General features: G+C 33.4%; 1 protein-coding gene across 1 annotated transcript; it reads left to right on the top strand.

The window, feature by feature from the left end:
- Positions 1-10,773: 10,773 nt before the first annotated feature.
- On the top strand, positions 10,774-19,029 carry LOC129301468 (CDPK-related kinase 5-like). Its single transcript, XM_054940024.1, has 11 exons — positions 10,774-11,644; positions 13,431-13,561; positions 13,835-13,876; positions 13,988-14,096; positions 15,117-15,195; positions 15,282-15,578; positions 15,658-15,770; positions 15,975-16,082; positions 16,173-16,235; positions 18,052-18,219; positions 18,635-19,029. Exons 1-11 carry the CDS (start codon positions 11,126-11,128, stop codon positions 18,773-18,775), a joined length of 1,770 nt encoding a protein of 589 aa, XP_054795999.1. The 5' UTR covers positions 10,774-11,125; the 3' UTR covers positions 18,776-19,029.
- The last annotated feature ends 884 nt before the right edge of the window (positions 19,030-19,913 follow it).

Raw genomic sequence — 19,913 nt, 5'->3', positions numbered from 1 at the left:
TTTGGAGAAAAATATGAATAATTAATATACAAACAAAATCATTTTTTTTTTTCAGATTTTATATGGGTTTAGCATAATTGTTGCTTGTTTATGACAAAACGAAAACAGAGCAAATAAAATGTCAGGTCTCACTTATGTCTCAGCCCTTCTTGTTTTCCATCTACACTGCAATCCCTATCCATTTATCCTTAAGCCAATATGAACTTTTTCACTGGATTCTCTTTACTTCCCACCGGATTCCCCCTCTCATAACTTCTCCTTCCTATTTCTTTCACTTCTTCACCGGATTCTCCTTGCTTCCCACGAGTAGAGCGGCTTTGATCACAAACTTTTTGTCCTTGTTGGTAGTGTTCGCTGTCAGCTCGTCGACGTTTGTCGACACCTCCTCAGATGGCAATGACGGCGAGAAGAAGGAGAGGTAACGGCTGTGCTTGTGAAAACTGAATGAAGACAAAGCAAAGAAGACAAATAGGAGTTGAACACAAGAAGAAGATGAGCGGGTAATCTAGTGACGTGAGAGGATAGGAGGAGGGAGTATCTGACAGTTTTTAACATTTAATATCCCCTCAATGCTCCTAATAGACGTTGAAAAGCTCCTCCAAGCAGCTTCAACTAAAACGCTTGTTCTTTGGAAGCTCGTTTAACTTGTTTTTTTTTTTTAATGTCCAAACAAAATATCAGATTTGCAATGAGCTTTTTACTTCTCAACTGAGGTTAGAATCACCCCAACCTTAGCTAACAAGTAAACCAACATGCCTATTTATACATTTAGTGCAAGTAAATATTGCTTTTGAAAACAAATGAAGCTTCTCAAGGATTAATTTTCTTTGTTTCGTGATTTTTAGTTTAGATTTCATGTTGAATTAAAATTTCAAAACTAGTTTTGAATTCAAATTCATATGAATGCAAAAAAAATTATTTTGTAAAAGAGAGATAGTTATCATAATTCGACCTAATAATACTCAAATATAACATAGTCAAATAATTACATGTAATGAGTTTCATATTAAAAAGTCTCACAAGTTAAATGAAGCTTAAAAATGTGAGGAGTTTTTTCACCCAATATGTCAGTGTTTTAGAATCTTTCCCTTTAAGTTTATGCTAATAACATTGATGCTTTTGCTAAGAGTTTTTAATGTAGGACTTGTCACATCATATTTAAAAAAAAACTCAAGATGAGCATTTTTTTAACAATAAATTCAATTTCAAAGGAAAATAAACAAATTATGTTCAAGCCCAAAAAGAATTATGAACCCATTATGTAGCAGCACCATTGTTGTGGTAGGTAGGTTAAGCACACCCGTCATTGTTTGTTATGTGAGAGGGATTTAAAGTGGAAGTTCCCACATAGCCATCAACTTGATTATCCCAGGCTAATAACACCCACTAACCCAATTATAGGTGGATAAGACGGGGATCTGGATTTCCAGTTACTCGTGAAAGACAACAATAACTTGCAGTTTTTAATTCTGGTCCATTTTGCACCACTGAGTATCGAATCTAATTAAAAATTTAAACGAATGTGTTAAAATGCATTGTATCATATTGATTTCAATCTGGAATTTAATACTGTACATATTAAACATCCAAGAAACACAGTCACACACAGACGCAAATGCTATTAATAGGAATGTATACAATATAATAGTGTATATTAATGAGGGGTTATTTTGGAACCATATTAGATAGGTAAAAATAAAAAAGTCCATTCTTTTAAATAGTAATGCAATTGAAGAGGCCATTGCGTTTATTATGGAAGTCATGCTTTTGAATTGTGTTGACAGAGAAGTGCTTGATCCCACGTTTGGCCATAAATTTGTGTGGTCTAGTCTGGACCTACACAAATTGCACGTAACTCTTGCTGCCTTTTCTGGTTCATGCAATCATGCTGTTCGACGTTTTTCCCCAGCGAAAAGAAAAAAAAAAATGGAGATCAATTCATACCTCTGCTCATCATCATCCCACTTTTATGTGGTATCAATTTTATTTGCTCGGTTACTGGTAGAAAGAAATCATCAGATTTTTCCTCCTTGGAAACATCTAACGTATTTAAATCCTTTCAATGTTAATTAATATCGGTAAATGAGGAAATTTTTTATGTTTCAGCCTCTCTCTCTCTCTCTTGGTCAGAACTCAGGAGCCAAGCAACTGCAGCTGCATGGCTCTATTTCTCCCAAGTCAAGTTATTTCGATCATTGTTAGACTTAATTTGATAGTTAATGACAAATCAGATTTTGGACCATCCAACATTAATAGGCTGAAATGACTAGCCACTTTTAATGGACTAAGCACATCCTAAACCTGACCGCATCATACTTGCAGGTTCACATTTATACAATTGGGATATTGCCCTGAAACTAATGAGTGCCTCTCACATGTGTATCACTATTTGCCACTCTCGGACCAAGAATGATTACTGTAAGAGTATTACTGTTGGAAAGAAAGTCCAACATTATATACGTGATTGAGGTAGATTGCTTTCATTTTTTGTTTTCTGATTTTTTCTCTCTACTGATGCATAATTATGGGGGGGAAAAAACCAAGCTAGCTATCAGTAGCCTCATTATAATGCCTTCGGGAACTTTAACTAAAGATGCCTCATAGGTGTGCCTCAGGCAATTTATTACCCGTCTTCCTTTGATTATCACTTCAACTCCGTGTTAATTAAGCATCACAGTGCGTGTCAAAGTCTCTGATCTTCGTTTTCATCAGTGTTTCTCTATCAAACATTACGATAAACCACTATAAATAACTCATGAGTCAGTTTGGATTCCCTCAATTAATTATAGAGATATAGTGAGGAGAGGTGGTCTGGACGGTGACTCTCACCACTTGTTTCTGTCTCTTTCTTTATCATATATCTTTATTATTACTTGAGAAAATTAGAACTCTTCACAAGCTTGCATAGATCATTATTATTAAGTTTTAAAAATCAGTAGATTAACTTTAAGACTGTGTTTCATCGTTCATCATACATCTTGTATGTATGTTTAGGCATTTTCCTTTCCTTTTATCATTTGAATTTGAAGAACTTTATTGTACAGCAGATGAATGTCTAAACTGGTATGGTGGGAAAAGGGAGGGCTGAAGAAGTGGGATCCACAAGTATTTATACCTTGAAGAAGGTGACCAACTTTCAAATAAATGCATTGATGATTAAACCCACCACTAACGCTATTTTAATGTGGTCAAAATTGTGTACTAAATGTCAAAGCTATCTCGGGTAAAAGGAAAAGGTTGTTTATTCCCTCACGATGACACTTATTAGTGGTGGGGTAACCCACTTACATTCTCATACTATGATGAGGCTGTGGAAAAGAGAAAAGTCAGATGGAACCAACCAAAGGAAAAGAACAGAGGTAATTTGTTTTTTACCAGTATTTTACTGTGACGGAGAATTCCCCCTTAAGAGATTAGCTATTAAATGAGACAACTAGTTAACACATAGTAATTTATACTACTACCTCCAGTCTCGTGTGTGAGAGACTTTTTGCAACCTTAATTTGGTCTACAATATTGTAATAAACAGTCCATGTTTGGTATGTTAATTGCAATGTTCCAGTTATGCTCCTCAATTAACGCAATACCTTGTTCACGAAACAACCCTTTATTTTTCATAGGTGGAGGAGCTAGTGCACACAATTAAACAGGGGTGTTCTTAGACAATAATTGTTATTTGGGACAAAATTAAGAACTTGAACTGTTTTCAATCAATTTTATTGATCTGCGTTAGTGGGTTATTTGTTTCTTAATATGAGACCAGGGGTAGCATTAGATTAAGTATTTCGTACTCTGCTATTTTACTCAACGCTTTTTTGCTGGAAGAACCTCTTTATAAGTAACCTTTTTGGACCTGTTGACGACCAACTTTTGCATCAGTCAAATGGAAAACCTTGGTCAAAAAATTTGCTGTTAAGGCTAAAAAATAAAAAAAAATAAAAATGCCTCAATACTTATAATACTCAATTTAAAAACTAGTCCTGTGGGATCTATCAGTACACCACATTTCAACGATATCCTAATACATCTGTGCACTAGGTGACAGTGTAGAAAGTGCAGGCAAGAAATGTTTTTTATATCTTGTGATAACTAAAGTTTAGAATATTAAACATGTTGTCATTAAATGGAGTGGGTTAAGCTGGGTCAAGTGAAGTCTTCTCTGAAGGAGTCGAACATCAATGTTGTAGCAGAGAGATCAGCTGTACAGATCCAAGAAACATGCACTAGGGTGTTGTCACATCCACACCTTATCCACACCATGCTTGCTTTATGAAGCCAACACTCTGATACCACATATTATATTGCCCGTCACTATTTTACTGAGTATTTTCTTATAATCTTCTTTCTTAAGACTCACTGATCAATAATATAGCTCAAGCATCCTTTACACATTATTTGCTCTAAATACTCAACTCTTGACTTTGGCATCCAAACATGTTGATCACTAACATATTAATATGCTATGATTCAGGCATGTTTGGCACCAAATCACAAGATTGAGAATTGACCTTTCCGTTTTGTTGTGTAATTATAATATTATACTTTTTTGACAGTCACAACCTGCACAATTTCACTGTTTAGGAGTCAATTCTTTTTGTCACAAGCAACTGTGCTTTACACAAAATCTAAGCGCTTGGTTGTTAATGGCATATGAATAGCGCGGTTAGTTATAGATTTTATTTCTTATGTTGGTATATGTCTCAAGCACAACTTTAAAAAAAAAAAAAACTCATATCAAAAGATTAGCTTATTAGGTAGAAGAATCATTCACACTTATAAATTTCACTTTACTTGTAAAGCTTCCTAATGAAAGACTTATAATAATACCATTCTTTTTGAGAATCAACGTCTTTGATAAATTCACTTCACAGGACTTTAGTTGTAAACATCCCAATTTAAATTTTAATAGTTAATTTTTGGTAAATAGAATTAAAAAAAATATTTAGAGGTAAGCAAATTAGTAGAAGATGATTATTAAATCTAACTTAGGATATAATTCTAAATGTAAAAAATAAAAATAAAAATAATAATAATAATAATAATAATAATAATAATAATAAATATTATTATTAAAATATTATTATTATTATATTATAATAAAAAAGTATGAGAAAGAAGGAAGAAAGAAGAGAACAAGACGGCCTTCGGTGCTCTTCCCTGATGCAATGATTATATTTATATAATAATAAAAAAAGAAGAAGAGAGAGGAAATAATTAAAAAAATGTGGGACCCACAGTATTTTTTTTTTAAAAAACCCATCCCTTCTTCTTCGTTTTTTCATTTCTCCTTCCTTTTTCATTTCTCTTCGTGCGCGAACAGAGGGGGTGACGGTGTGTAAGTTCGCCGATACTGGGTTTTAAGGTAAGAGTTTTTAATGGGATATTTAGGGTGTGATTTTAAGCTTTTTAAGACTAAGTAAGTGTTCTAAAATTTTTTCTTAGTCATCTTTCTTCTTTGGTTTCTAATTTTGTAGTGGTAGAAAATTTAAGATCTGGAAGAGGGATGAATTTATGTTGAATAAATATGATTTTTGAGATTGTTAGTAGTATAATAAATATTCTAGAGTATAAATTTATTGGTGATCTTTGAATTTGTGGCTTATGGATCAAATTCTAAACTAGATCTGAAAATATATGTTGATTTATTGAGGTTTAGATGATTATTTGGGATGAGAAATGAATTATTATGGCAATAGGATTGTGATTCTAAGTTAGAGACTTAATTTTTAATTTTTGAGTATTTTAGGTACGAATTTATGAAATAAAAAGAAAATTTTGATAATAAAATTAGTTTAGAAGTTGATTTTTAGATTATTACTGTTTATTGATAATTAAAAGAGGAGTTAAAAATTTTACTTAATAGTATTGACTCTAGATTTGTATTAAGATTGAGATTAGGAATTATGTTATATTTTTAATTCTATTATTAGAATTATTTTATTAGTTTCAAAAATTGAAACTAATATTTATAAATAATATGTTATTTGTAGATTGTATTACTGGTGAAGATTGTGGTGAGAGAGAAATTTTAAGGAATAATTTATTGAAAAAGCCATGAGGTAACCATGATTAGTGTTACTTCATGTTAATTGGGTGATTATTGAGAAAATTATGAATTTTTTTATATTGTATATTGTGCAATATTATTATGAATTTGTTTGATTATTATGGGAGGTATTGGGAGACTTGCTATTATTGTTGTATTTATGTGCCACGTGGTACGCCCCTATTGGAGCTCAATAGGTGGCTTGTAAGGGCTCGGGCTAATCTACCTTTGGCCGGGTAATTTAGCACCGAGTGAGGGTTACGGCTCGAGGTTAATGGAGGGATATAAGGATGATTGTTTGTGTAAATTATAATATTTCTTATATTTGTTAGAATTTTATTATTTTTAATTCTCACTTAGTAAGCACACACTTAACTGTATGTATACACTATCATAAATTAACTTTGGTTACTGGGACTTTTGAGTCTCATTATGTGGTTAACAATTTTCAGGAGAAGAGCCACGAGTGACACGTGGAGGAGTCCCAGAGGATTAGTGGTATAGATCCACTGTCTCTTTTGGGTATTTAATTTATGATTTATAATGTGTTATATTGCCAATATTAGGGCTTTTTGTTTATTTTCAATATATGAATATATAAATGTAATCATGCCTTTCAAACTATTTTTATTTTTGGTACAATTTGGATGGCTGTAATTTTAATATTTAGTTTACTTTGGATTGGTTAAAATGGCATGATTATAAGGCAAAATAACTGGCTTGTGTTGAAAATTTATTAAATTGCTTATTTTACTTGTTGGGAGTATAAGGATGGACAAATGTGATTTAGTTTACTTGTTGGGAGTATAAGGATGGACAAATGTGATTTAGCCTAGATATAAAAAATGTGTTGGGTGGCTGTAACCCACTATGGTTGAGTTAAATTATTTAAAAAAAAAAATTTGGTGTGTTACATTAGTCGGCCCCCTACCTATTGGTAACCCTTTTTATGATATTGACTTTTCAATGAAAGTAGTATTTATTATGAACACAAATTTAAGTGAAGAATTCATCCTAAAAAACTGACTTATTAAATGGAAAAATCCTTTACACTTATAAATCTCACTTACTTATAAAGCTTTTCAATATGAGCCTCATGAATGGAATGTGAGATCCACAAAACTTTGATAATGAGATAATAATATTTCTGCTACTCATGTTAGGTACTAATCTTATTATTGTGAAGTGAAATAAAAATTTTTTCCGTGTGGTATAAATCTTTGTAGCTCAGAAGGAAGAAAGTGAGGATGAGGATATTACAAGTCATAAGCAAGAGAACAACAATTTAAAGGCTGCACTTCTTGTTTTTTTCATAGTGGACAAGAAGTTATATCTGCCACCCCAAGCAAATACAAGCCTTCTTCTGGATAATGGACAGGGATTGGTTGACAAATTTTTCAACTAATTTAATTGTACTCTAAATTCTTAATTAACACGTTAGTTGTTGTGTCGAATTAGAGTTGTTTAATTACTGTACGGGCTATAATGAACAACATTGAGTAAAAAAATTACAAATAATTTTTTTTTGAACTCAAAAATAATCTTTTTTTTATAAGAGTAAATTTTGCTAACAATAGAGATTATCTCCCTTGAGGTATAGAAGATAGAGGTATGCCTCTTTTAATTAAGTTGCTATATACATAGGGTAAGATTTAAACTTCCAACCACTTACTTAAGTGACAATAGTCTATATACAAGAATCATTTTTATATAAATTAAATGGTTTCTTAAAGCCTCATTGGATATGGCTTGAGTCATGTAAAATTACCTAATCATACAACTTGAAGGCTTATATGTGGGGGTGATATTCAATAACTAATTTGATAAAATAGTTAGATACTATATAAATAGATCAGATAGTCACCAAAAAATAAACAAAAGAGAGTAACATGTCACAAGTCAAGTTGAAGATCAATTTAAGAATTAGTTAAGATTTAGTGGTTATTTAATTGGTATCTTGATAAATTTTCAAATAATTTAAACTATTTTGAATAATAAATCTTTTCTTCTTATATGTTACACTAGTTATCTTTTAATGAAAAGAATTTAATGTCAGAATTGATCTTTTCATTTTAGATTTTTTTATTTAATCACATGAAATTTTGAAAATATTTGAGAGTATTACCTATCATCAACCCTTTTAATTTGTGATTATTATTATCAATGATAGTTTCACAAATATTTTAAAAATATCTTTGACATTTTCATTTAAAGTCATTGATATACTCAAACTTAATATTTTATGATAAGTTAATTCTAGCCTTTTCAAGAACTTAAACCAACCATACTATATCCTATATGTGTAATTAATTTATCATTTTGATAATTCAGTTAGTTTAATTTACTTATCAATACCAAATATGCTTACGAAAGAATCAGAGGAGTAAATGGGCACATGGCTTTGAAAGTCCAAGCTAGGTTGTTCATGGAAAACTATCAATATGACTTAACTGGTCATAGTTTCTTTGTTTTTTTTTTTCTTTTTGGAGTTGGTTCTAAATTCAATAAATTGCATGTGACTGAGAGCAGGAAATTATGTTGCTTCCATACCAGAGATCCGTATCTGAGTCCCAAGACATATAAACAGATCCTAGACACTAAATCATATTAAAACTAGTAATTAAATCATATTAGGCACTGTACTCAAAGTCTCTCGACTATTTTAATTCTATAGAGGCAAACCTGTGTAATAATTGAGGAAAGAGTATGGTGATTTGGCTTGGTATTTATCCTAAGCAAAGTCAATATTTGTCATGAACATTAAAAGAAATAATCATAAGATGACAAACATGTGTTTATTTTATTGCATGATCATGTCACCTACTATAAAAGCATCCAAATTCAGGTTTCAAACTTAATAAAAAAAAAAAAAAAAGAACTGCAGAGATTGGCTCCATACAAAGCGGAGATTAGGTAATGGTTTCTAAAATCATTTTTCATTTCCATAAAGAGTATTTAAAAAAAAAAAACTCAACCTAACCAAAGTAATAAAGGTTCTCCCCTCTTAAATTAGTAGTTGGGATTGGATTTTCAATCTTTATATATTGAGCAAACCTTAATTAAAAGTGTTCACTTTTATGATCTTCATGCTCAAAAAAAAAAAAAAATTGTATTGTAATATAAATCCAAAAAATTCTTGCATAAAGCCCGATGTATTATGTCATTTATGCTTGTCAAATGAAAACATGCTATGTTGTACCAGTTTAATAAAAAAAATATACTGTGTAATTATTTTTAATAACTTTTTTTTTGAATAGAGTACCAATTTAATTTATTGTATTTTTTTTATCATCATTAATGACATAATTAATTTATGTCTACAGCTCTATGCACAACTATGATATGTGAATTAAATATGATACATACCCGATTATGTCAAAGCTTTTATTTTTAAAAATATAGGATACACTATTTATCCGATATGTGCATATATATTTTTAAAAATACATAAAAAACGTTAAAATATAATTTTAATTAAGAAAATGTCCAAACTAATACACTTATAAAGTCCTTTGTAATAATATTAAATAAAATATAATCATTAATTCTACTTCATACTAAAAGATTTTATTCCTACATTTTATATCTAAGAAAATATAATCTTCATCTTTCTATGAAGTCTAAAATTTATTGTCTAAGAAAATATAATCAATGACTTTAAAATCAAATAGCAAAAATATATTAAGAATAAAAAAAATTAATATCACAATATTTAACAAAATTTGATTTCTCAAAAATAGTCTTAAAATATTGATTTTGAAGTATTGACTTGCAATCTAAAAATGTCTTACACATATAAAAAACAAAATTTTTTAAAATAAAAAATAATATTCTATACTTTACAAATAATCATTAAAGAATTATTGATGAGTATCAACATTGGATACGTGAGACAGTGTGAAATATAGTATTTCATAAATTTATAGTCATCTGACATGTTATATTTTTATTAGATAGAATATAAATGATATAATATATTAGTTTCGCACAAGAATTTTTTTATCAATCTTTCAACCTTGCCCAAGTAAGGAAGGAAAAAAGAACATGACCAGTTTTTGTACAATTTATTTCATTATTTCATTTTGTATTATAAAAATGCTGATTTTGAATATTTTTTGTTATGAAATCTACTATTTATCTTGGGTTTGTTAAGATTGCAACTTTTTTCTCTTCCTCATGGCAATATTAGATTTATTACATTTCTTTCCTCTCTAAATATAAGTTTTAAATTAATATATATTTCTTGTTGCAATGAGTGTGTGTTTTTTTTTTTTGAAAAATATTTGTTAGTAGATAGTGAAGGTTTAAAAAATGAATAAATTAGGCCACTGACAAAACAAAAAAAATTGTGAGCAAAAAACATGAATCAAATTTTTAAAAATTGTACACAATTTATATTAATATATAAAAAATTTATCACTAAAAATTTAAAAATTTATCATTAATATACAATATATTATTAATAAATATAATAAATATTAAATTATTTGTTTAATTTATTCTTATAACATAAATTATATTAGTAAAAATTTTTTAAAACATCGTAGCATTGAATGCAAAGTGAAAATTTTAAAAAAATTATTTTTTTATAATATATGAATTACGCAGCTTTCTTAATCTATGTATTTTTATTTTTTTAATATTAGGAGTTATGTAATAAATAGCCCACCCGGTGCGAATCGACCCTCCCTTGCCATCTTCCTTGCTTCCGTGTTCGTTCAAACTCCTTCAAAGTTCAGAGAATCAGGATCAGAGCCCTTCCTCAATTTCCTTTCTTCTATTTTGTTCCTTTGCTTCCTGATTCAGTGAACTCCCAACGTGAAAGTCAAAACTCATGTGTACTGCACGTGGCCAGTGAGGTCCTCAGTCCCCTCATCTTCTCCTACCTCCCCTTCCTCCAACAAATCCCACTCTCTCGCACTTCCTCTTCTCTCTTCCATTTCTCCATTCTCTCTGTAAAGTCTGATTCTTTAGCACATTAAGCTCATACAGCCTTTGTCCATAACGAAATCCAGAGTTTTTTCGCACAATGCCGCGTCCCTGATGATTCAGTGATCCAGCTTCTTTGAATCGAACACCATGGGGGTTTGTACGTCCAAGCCGCAAAAGCCGAACCCGTTTTCTGTTCAGGAACTAGAAGATGACCATGGCTCTTGCGATCCTTCAAGCATGCCGAAAAGCTCACCTACTCCGAAAAATGAGGTCGTTTCTGCCAAGCAGTCTCCGTTCTTCCCATTCTACAGCCCCAGCCCTGCCCGCTTCTTTAAGAAATCTCCGGCGCCGATGGGAGGGCCCTGGAGTGCGAGTTCGACTCCGGGGAGAATTTTCCGGCGTCCCTTCCCTCCGCCGTCGCCGGCAAAACACATAAAGGCTTTCCTAGCGAAAAGACAGGGAAAAAAGACTTCGACGGCGATACCGGAAGAGGGAGATGACGTGGATTTGGACAAGAGGTTTGGGTTTTCGAAAGAGTTCACGAGTAGGCTTGAGGTCGGGGAAGAAGTGGGCAGAGGGCATTTTGGTTATACTTGTTCTGCTAGGTTTAAAAAGGGCGAGCATAAGGGCCTGCAAGTTGCGGTAAAGGTCATTCCTAAAGCTAAGGTCAATCCCTCCTTACTCTTTCCAACTGCTATTCTTCAATTGCATTCACTATGCCTGTGACTATATGAGTAACTGAGGGACTTGGTTCAGAGTTCAGAAGGTATTAGGAGTAGAAATGCTGGGTATTTTTCTAGCTGAAACTTCTCCACGTCTGGGTGATCTGTTTGTCTGCTAGAAGAAGCTTGAGTTTTACCAGTCCGACTTTTTGTCTTTTATAACTGTTGAAGGTTTTTCTAGGTAGGCAATGCGGGGGTCATTTTCTATACTCCTGTATGATTTCTGTGAAATCGGTTTATGAATCGTGTAGTCTTAAATTTTAGTTAAGCTCACGCAGTTTAGTTTTTTAATTATGATTGAGTTGGATCTTAAATTTTAGGCCGGAAAAAAAAAAGAAACATATTTATCAAAGTATCCATGGTTGTACGACTCAATTTTCCTTACCAAATATTACACTGAGTTAATCTATTGCTAGTTCAGTTTGTGGATGACTTCCTTTCATGGAACCTTGCTGTGTGAAACAAATTGAAAAACGTATATTTGTTCATTGGTCTTTTAGTCAATGATATATAATACTTCTCTCTTTAGTAGGTTATTACCCGCTTTCACAGTGAGCTAATGTTTTAGTGAACCTGTTGGAATTTCCCTTTATAACGTATACCAGTTATATGTGTGGTGATGACCATATACCAGTTATAATTTTCTCAGGTGTACATTTTATTTGAACGAATAATTTGGCTTCCAATGAAATTCCCCATAACCATATATAATGAATTTTTCATACATGATCTACTTGTTTGTGCTAGCTTCGTTGATCCTTAAAACGTGACAATTGATGCTGGTGGCAGTTACTGTTAATAGAAGGCATAAACACTCCACTCAAAAGAAGAAGAAGAAGAAGAAGAAGAAGGTCGTAAACATTGAGGGAGATCATGGTGTAAAGTGGCGTCACTATATGGGATTATAGTTAATTTACTGAGTCAAATTTCTTGCGATGACATTGAGAGTGAAGCTGGATTTTGGATCAAAATTTGCAACCTTTAGTGGATACTTTCTTTATTACTTTCAGTTTTATAAAGACAAAGTATTTCTGACTACTGTTTTTTTTTTAAGTATTGTCTGTTTTTTCAGAACATGCTACTAACTAGGTGAGTGTGGAGGATATTGGGACGCCAATTTAATTGAGAGCAACCTGTATTTAATTGACCTAATTAATTTGATATGAGATTGGAGTTTTTTTTCGTATTTTTTGAATCTGAATCTGGATATCAAACTCTTTCTTTTGCACCTTGCTTAACTTCTATAGAGCAACTCAGCAAAATGGTATGAGGTACCACCCAATCATGTGACACCCTGACATTGTAGATTGCACCTTTCATCTTGGATGTCAACGTGTCACAGCACATGTATCTTGGATATGAAGAGGCATCCAAGATATCAAGGTCAAAATAACAGTGTACCAATCATCTCTTTAATAAGCAGTGGGTAATGATGAAAATATAAGTACCAAGTATGCCCAATAAAGTTATATGGAAAGAGATTGTCTAGGACAAGGATTATCTACAACTTGAAACCTCCTATGGCTTTTAAAACTGCCAGGGTTAGTGTTGTGCCTTTATGCATAAAACTCTAATGTTAACTTGGACTTCACTATACCATATATGTTACAAATGTTACTATTAAATTTTACTCTTGCCTAATTACAATTTAGTCGAGGTACTGAATTTAAATGGCCTATAGCATGATAGGACTGAAAGTAAGTTTTGATCTTCACCCTATGTGTTGCCAGATGACAACAGCAATTGCAATTGAAGACGTACGAAGGGAAGTGAAAATATTGCGAGCATTGACTGGGCACACCAATCTTATACAGTTCTATGATGCATTTGAAGACCAGGATAATGTCTATGTTGTTATGGAGTAAGTTGCTAACATTTTCTACCTTTTCAGATTGTATCGTAGTGGTCGCACTTTGGCCATTTTAGTTAAGTTTTATTTTCCTTCTCAATTTGATTGGATTATAAATAATATCTTTTTGAAGTATTTAATTGAAGATAATAATAATATCTATCGTTATTGTCCAATATATATTCTTATTATATTCCATGCATTTGAATATATAACATGTCCTTGCATTGCTTATGAGAGAATATTAGTTTTCTTGATGTTAATTGGATACTACTGATATTTCAGGTTATGTGAAGGAGGGGAACTTTTAGATAGGATATTATCAAGGTGATTCATGGAACAGCTAGACTATATTTATTATTCTTTTTTTTTTAAAAAAATCATACCTTTGGAGTTGATCTTACCACACGCTAACTAAATGGTTTATTTTTCCTTTAGAGGAGGGAAATACTCAGAAGAAGATGCAAAGGCTGTCATGGTACAGATACTAAACGTTGTTGCATTCTGTCATCTTCAGGGTGTGGTGCATCGAGATCTAAAGCCAGAGGTGAGGGTAGTCCCTTACTTTTGATTTATTAAAATTTCAAACTCTGCTTGATCATGACTTTGGTTCTGCTTGCCTTACACTAATTCAATGGCTTGGCATATGATTGCGGGCAGGCCATCTAGAGTTACTAATGTGATGTCTATTTTTGCCTGCTAGATTCAGCTCAAAGAAGATGTTTAATACTTTGTAATAGTAGTCTGATTATTTCCTCTTCTTTCATGAATATTGACATATGGTATGAGAACCTGATGCTGACTTCAGAATTATCATGGGGGGAATTTTTTCTTTTAATTTTCTTGGGATCCTGATTTTGAGATAGCGACATGTTCTATATAGTTCGCCCATCTTGTTCACATGAGGGTGTGATTGTAGCTTGCTTAGCTTGCCTTCAGCTGATTGGATTTAAATTTTTAATTTCCAGATAGCTCCTAAATTATTCTTACCATCCAACTTAGCAGTATGCATCTTGTCCAATGTCAAATATGATTTGGTGACAGGATAAAATCCATGAGCGTGTCCCCACTTGATCGAGTTATCAATTAATGGACCAGCCAGTTGGGCTATGATTCAAGCGTTTAACTGGGTTACTTGATATGATATGAGGATCAAATCATTTTAAGTAAACACTAAAAGTAAATTGCATGCAAAAGATGGGTTGCCATATGTATCCCATTATTTAATTAAACAATGAATTTACATATTCCTGGTCCAAATGGGCAACTGGGTGATGTCCTACTAGTTTGCATTACTATCATTTAGTGCACTAACTTCTAGGGCTTTGGCTTAAGTTGTTAACTGAACTTACTTGTGATAACTATGGGATTAAATCTTTCCAAGCAAAAATAGAAAAATAAACTGCTTGAAATAGTTGTACTGCAAGAAATACCCCTTGTCTTTATCATTTAAATTTAGATAATTAATATAGTCATGGTTAAATTGAGTAACTGGATGTGCTGATTTCAGTTCAAATACTTTTGCTTATTGAATAATCCCCTTGCTCTCTCTCCTTTGTGTCCCCAGAATTTCTTGTATGCTTCAAAGGATGAGAGTTCCGAGTTAAAAGCAATTGACTTTGGATTATCAGACTTTGTCAAACCAGGTTTGCCTTCAGAAGTCCCTAGTTAGTAATATTGTCACCCTTAATAGTTTGCCCATTGTTAGTGATTCTTGTCAATGTCGTTATAGATGAAAGGCTCAATGACATTGTTGGAAGTGCATACTATGTGGCACCTGAAGTTCTACATAGATCTTATAGTACAGAGGCTGATATCTGGAGCATAGGTGTAATTGCATATATTCTTTTATGTGGTAGTCGCCCCTTTTGGGCTCGAACAGAGTCTGGTATTTTTCGGGCAGTTTTGAAAGCAGACCCAAGCTTTGATGAAGCTCCCTGGCCCTCTCTATCTTTGGAAGCAAAAGATTTTGTCAGGCGTCTATTAAATAAGGACCCACGGAAGCGACTTTCAGCTGCTCAGGCCTTAAGTGAGTTTTTGGTCAAATTAAAACTAATTGATGTTCTTGTAAGCTCATTTTTGATGTTGCTGGCTATAACCTTTTTCAGGTCACCCTTGGATACGAAATTACAATAATGTAAAAGTTCCTCTTGATATTCTAATATTTAGGCTCATGAAGGCTTATATGCGATCATCATCTTTGCGGAAGGCTGCCTTAAGGGTGTGTATATTTTAGTACCATTGGAAGTTTAACTTATTTTTAAGACTACCTCCTTTCGGATCACAATATTTCATCTCTTATTGGACTTGTTCTCTCATAATGCGTGTCACTTCTGAACCCAAAATTTTTTTCCTTAATGCACTATAGTAATTTATTCATACTTAGGGTGACAATTTAGTTATTGGTTCATTTACATTTCTGCAGGCCTTATCCAAGACATTGACTGCGGATGAACTTTATTATCTGAGGGAGCAGTTTGCTTTGTTGGGGCCAAGCAAAAATGGCAGTATAACCTTGGACAACATTAGGACGGTTGGTTTTGCAGTGACCCTGTTACATCAATACGTAAAAACTGTGTTTTGGGGTGTGATAAGTTTTTCTCATTCATATTTTTCTGTACAGGCCCTGATGAAACATGCAACAGATGCCATGAAGGAGTCTCGGATCCCTGATTTTCTTGCCTCGGTATGATACATGTGTGACGGAAAGACTAGAATTCAAATCATTAGAAATCCCTTATCCTCACATCTTCATCTATTTTTACTGATCCCCTAACCAACCAACCTTGTTAACCACACTTAATCCCCCGCGTAACAATACTACCTCCCTTAAATTGATCCTTGCCCTCAAGGCTCATCACAAATGCAGGAATTCAAAAAAATCATTGAAACAACTCACCTTTTCCCTCATGGACATATATCCCCTAAAATTTATGTAAAACTATTTGACTAAACTTATCAACAACAATTTAAGCTAACCAACAATAGAAATCCATAAATGTTCTAGAGGCTATTAAAAAAAAAGGATATATGTCAGCAATGATGAAAGGCGCAATTCTATAAGTCATTGCTTGATCATTGATACACTTGGGTTCCACCGTCACCCAGAGCATATAAGGTTTTGCTTGATAGTGCATGTCTCAGATGAGAAACTAAGCCCACAGTGTTTCTGGATCATTCGACCCTATCCTTCTGTCTGACCATTTGCTGGCATGTCTGATGTCAAAGCTCATTTTATCTGTTTGAGCATCTAAACATGTGGAGAAATATTGAAGCCATCCATGCTTAGAGTTTTGTTGGTTCGAAGCTTTGTTATCTTGTTGGTTTCCCTTTATCTTCTACCTTGCCCGCCCAAGTTGAAGCCTTGCTACTGAAGGTGTGGGCTTGAGGGAGAACGTAGTGTTGCAATTGGATTCAGCTTTGCATTTGTTTAATAACCTACTCAATGCCAGCCTTCCTATCATCATCATAAGTGTAGCAATCATGATATTATCAACGTCAACAATGCTCCAATGAACCCATAGTGAGGACATAAGGAAGCAAAGGGAGAACCAAAAGGACATTCGGTGTTGCTATTTTTTAGAGTGGCTGCTGTTTGAAGTTACCTTGCATTATATTTGCATCACCAATCGAGAGGAATTTAAGATGCTACAATGTTCATGATCTTGTAGGACATCATTGTCAATTTCAAGGATGGTTTCATGTAGGGACTGAGGCTTTGATGGTCTTGTTTCAGCCTCATCATTAGTTCACATGAGAATGAGGAGCTCACCATCTTTGCCCTTGTGGCTTCCTTCTTGGTTTTAGTCGTGGTTAATGTTTTCCTTATCCTAGATTTGCCCGATTGGTTCTTCCTCCATTGAAGAGACTCCCTGCTCCTTGCTAGAGTCAGGACCTTAATACACCATCTCTACTTGAATATTGGGTTCTTCCTCAACTCCCATGTATTTTCCTTCTTCCTGTTGGCCATCTAGATTCTTCTTCAGCCCATGTTTTCCCTTGAAATAGGCTACCTATATTTTTTTCGAATAAATGGGATTTCATTGCTCAAAAGAAGTACATAAAAAAGCCATTTCTTATCAAAAGCAAGATAGGCTACGGTGCTATGATTGAATTGTTGAACTGCTGCTTGAATTTCTAAATGAAGTCCTCCTATGAAGACCCTCATTGTTGAGGATTCTGGTAGGTGAGTTCCAGTAGAAGTGTTTCAAACCCCTAGTAATCTCCTAATACGTCGCACTTCTATCACACTAGCTCCATCATCGCAGTTTGGCAGGACTTCGTGGCTGAAAACCTTTGATATCAATTACGTGTAAAGACTAGTGTTCAAATCATTAGACAACCCTTACAGCCACATCTTCCCTCTATCTATATTAATCCCCTAACTAACGAACTAACTTTAACCTTATTAATCACTCTTAAACCCTTAATAAACATGTTATACCTCTTTTATGTGTATCTTTGTCTATATTTTCTCTAATGAAATTTCCCTTTCATGACAGCTAAATGCATTACAATATAGAAGAATGGATTTTGAAGAATTTGGTGCAGCTGCATTAAGTGTGCATCAGCTTGAAGCTCTAGATCGATGGGAACAACATTCACGCTGTGCTTATGAACTTTTTGAGAAAGATGGAAACAGAGCTATTATCATTGAAGAACTTGCTTCAGTAAGTTTTGAACATTCGAAACCCTATTATAATTGATCAGCTATTTAAAAATGTGTGAGGAAGAAAAATAGGAAACTAATTTATATCTTTCCTTCTCTAATTGAACTTTTAATCCTGCCATGGTTCTTGTTAGTTTTCCACAACTACAAACAACAATAACAAACAGCCTTGTCCCACAACTCAACTATATGAACATTAATTGTCTTTATTAACTATTCAATTATTTATTAACTTGGTGCGAAGTAGAGTAACTTAAGTCTGGCAGCGCAATTTAGGTTGGTTGTAGTCAAAACCCTGTACCATGTTAGATTCAACTATTGCCACTTTTAGGTGGTCATGAACTTGAGTGATAAACTGACAATTAGTTCATGAGACTATGGCTAATCTTCATCATATTCTTCCGAACGCTGTCTAGGAACTAGGACTTGGCCCTTCTATTCCAGTTCATGTCGTACTACAGGACTGGATAAGGCACACTGACGGGAAGCTAAGCTTTCTCGGGTTCGTCAAATTGTTACATGGTGTATCGAGCCGAAGTCTTGCAAAGGTTCAATAATTTCCTCCTGGACAAGCTGAATTTCTCTGTTATCTCCGAGGAGATCATTATAAATGTGCATGTCTAGAGCTTTCTTGCTATACAGTATAGTTTGATACCGAAATGTGTGTTACAGTGATTCTTTTGAAGGAGCTCAAACTATGAAAAGGTCTTGGTGGTCAACTGGTCATAGGTTAAGACAAATTGTAGAGTTTTCAGAGTTAGCTTTGCCTCAATGAGTATGCTAATAATTTTATGTTTTTCATTTTCGAGTCCTCTCTTTCTCCCTTTTTTAGCTGTCTTCTCTCTGTTTTTGTTGTATATGGTAATTTTCACTTTCTTTGAATCAATTAAATTTCTGCAATCACCTTGACTTTCGTGAACTGTTTTGGATATGATTTTACTTCATCAAAGACTGGCCATACACACAAAATTTTGCAATATTATTTTAAGAAGTATCAATGGTTAAATCTCAGCTTCTCGATCCTTGTCAACCATCCGTACCGACAATGATGATGATGGAGCTCCAACGGCAGCACTAATGGCTATGATGGAGGAAGGATATTTATGTAAATATATTTTAAATTTTAATTCCCTTTAGTTGCTTACAACTCATAAAGTTTCTCTAATTTAAGACATTTATTAGAAATAAAGTCTCTGAGGTACAAAAATAAAAAAAGCTAGACGCTTAATTAGCCTGAGGAACTGTGTGTGTTTGTCAAATTGACTTGCCAGCAATCGTTCACTTCTCTTCAAACCAGAACTCTCCTCCTCCTTCATCAAAGCCCAAATGTATTCACGCATATCACTTCAAGGATCTATTTATATTTAGGAATGGACGGAGGTTGAACTTTCTTTGACGATCAGATCCAAATCGGAAAATATATCTCACCTTCACAGTTGCAGGCAATCGGATGCTCAAGAATGTCCGTAATTTTCTTATCTAAGCATTATGCCGATTCTAGCTGGCGCCTGCAGGGGCTGGAGTAAATCATCAGGTGGCTCAAGTAGTGGCGGAGCTAGATACCAGGTCAGGAGGGGCAAAATCATTTACATATTATAATTTTAAAAAATAACAAAAATTATTTAATAATTACATACTTCATAAATTTTCTCTAATGATTTCATGTTTTAGAATCGTTAAACAATTGGTTCATTG

Source organism: Prosopis cineraria, unplaced genomic scaffold (genome assembly GCF_029017545.1).
Source record: "Prosopis cineraria cultivar Desert tree isolate PC_DT_omini unplaced genomic scaffold, ASM2901754v1 PC2138, whole genome shotgun sequence".
Taxonomy (NCBI): domain Eukaryota; kingdom Viridiplantae; phylum Streptophyta; class Magnoliopsida; order Fabales; family Fabaceae; genus Prosopis; species Prosopis cineraria.
The sequence above is the reverse complement of the archived record's forward strand: the minus strand, read 5'-3'. Positions and strand labels throughout refer to the sequence as shown.

What these genes read in the sequence shown, in the direction of transcription:
- LOC129301468 (XM_054940024.1), top strand. Translation starts at nt 11,126, where the DNA reads ATGGGGGTTTGTACGTCCAAGCCGCAAAAGCCGAACCCGTTTTCTGTT. An exon ending in TGCGGAAGGCTGCCTTAAGG is followed by an intron (nt 15,771 to 15,974) that starts GTGTGTATATTT and finishes ACATTTCTGCAG; the next exon opens with GCCTTATCCAAGACATTGAC. An exon ending in CCTTGGACAACATTAGGACG is followed by an intron (nt 16,083 to 16,172) that starts GTTGGTTTTGCA and finishes TTTTCTGTACAG; the next exon opens with GCCCTGATGAAACATGCAAC.